Genomic DNA, 1,125 nt, shown 5'->3' with positions numbered 1-1,125 from the left:
TTCCCCTCCTTTCTTCCCTCCCCTTCTTTCTTTATTCAAACCTGGTTTGGGGCTGCAGCTCTCCCATCACCTCTCCTGCCCATCCTCTGTCAGGAAGACATGGGATGGACACCACCTTCTCGGGCACACCCTGGCTCTCTCAGTGTGTCATTGGACACAGCAATACCCACCAGGGGGGCCTCAGCAACTTGTGGGGCTGGACTTTCACTGCAGGGTGAGCAAGACACCACTTCAATGTTATGTGGTTTCACCTTGAAATTACTTAGGTCCTGGCTTAGGAACTATCGCATTTATATTGCACTAATGAACAGCTGGGTTTGGGGAATGTTCCTTCTGGTTCCCATGCTGTAGCCATTTGTACGACTTTTGTATCAAGCAGACACTGAGGGGCAAACCACCATACGCTGTGCTGGAACCAGAGAGGATCAGTCAGAGACGCTGAGCATCTGGGCTCCTGTTCTGCTCAGAGTTTGTGCTCAGCTCCCCCTGCAGTCCCTGTCACTGTGTCACTCAGGGCACAGTAGTACATAGCTGAATCTGACGCTTGCACTAATGATTTCACCAAGTGGAAGGTTTTGGATTTTGCGTCGTAGGTGGCTTCAAAACCTTTGTGACTTCCCTTCTCCTTGTCCATCAAGGCTTTCAGGAGGAGCTGTGGACCTTCTCCAGGATACTGGACATACCAGAAAAGATTGGGGTACCCTGTCGCTGAATAAGTACAGTTTATAGTCAGGGGCTCCCCTTCGGAGAGGGTCACTGGGCCTTCCATCTGGGTCACTGAGTCTCCGTGGGTTTGTCCTGGGAAAAAAGAAAAGAGACCTATGTTACCTTGGGCATAAATCTCCTGGATAAAATTATAGTTATAGGTTTTGCTGTCACAATAGATGAAACAATCCAAATACTAAGAGGCATTTTACTTACCAAGCATCAAGAGTACCACAGTCACGAAGCCTGGAGAAGAGTTCATCTCTAGAGTGTCACCTAGCTAATGTGCTTCATTCGTAGCAGGAAGAAGCATTGGAGAGACAGAGCAATGATCAGTGGAAACCCACATTTCTCAGGAAAGGTGTTTGTGTTAGGAAGCTGCACCCCCTGCTGGACGGGGACTGAAATGGGATGCATGGT

General features: G+C 49.0%; 1 gene segment (V, D, J or C); it reads right to left on the bottom strand.

Annotated features, from left to right (window-relative positions):
- Positions 1-321: 321 nt before the first annotated feature.
- Positions 322-1,125, bottom strand: LOC102966000. The segment is given in 2 exon segments: positions 322-798; positions 922-1,125. Coding segments are annotated over 2 exon segments (381 nt in total).

The sequence above is a fragment of the Panthera tigris genome, chromosome B3 (assembly GCF_018350195.1).
Source record: "Panthera tigris isolate Pti1 chromosome B3, P.tigris_Pti1_mat1.1, whole genome shotgun sequence".
NCBI classification, from domain to species: domain Eukaryota; kingdom Metazoa; phylum Chordata; class Mammalia; order Carnivora; family Felidae; genus Panthera; species Panthera tigris.
The sequence above is the reverse complement of the archived record's forward strand: the minus strand, read 5'-3'. Positions and strand labels throughout refer to the sequence as shown.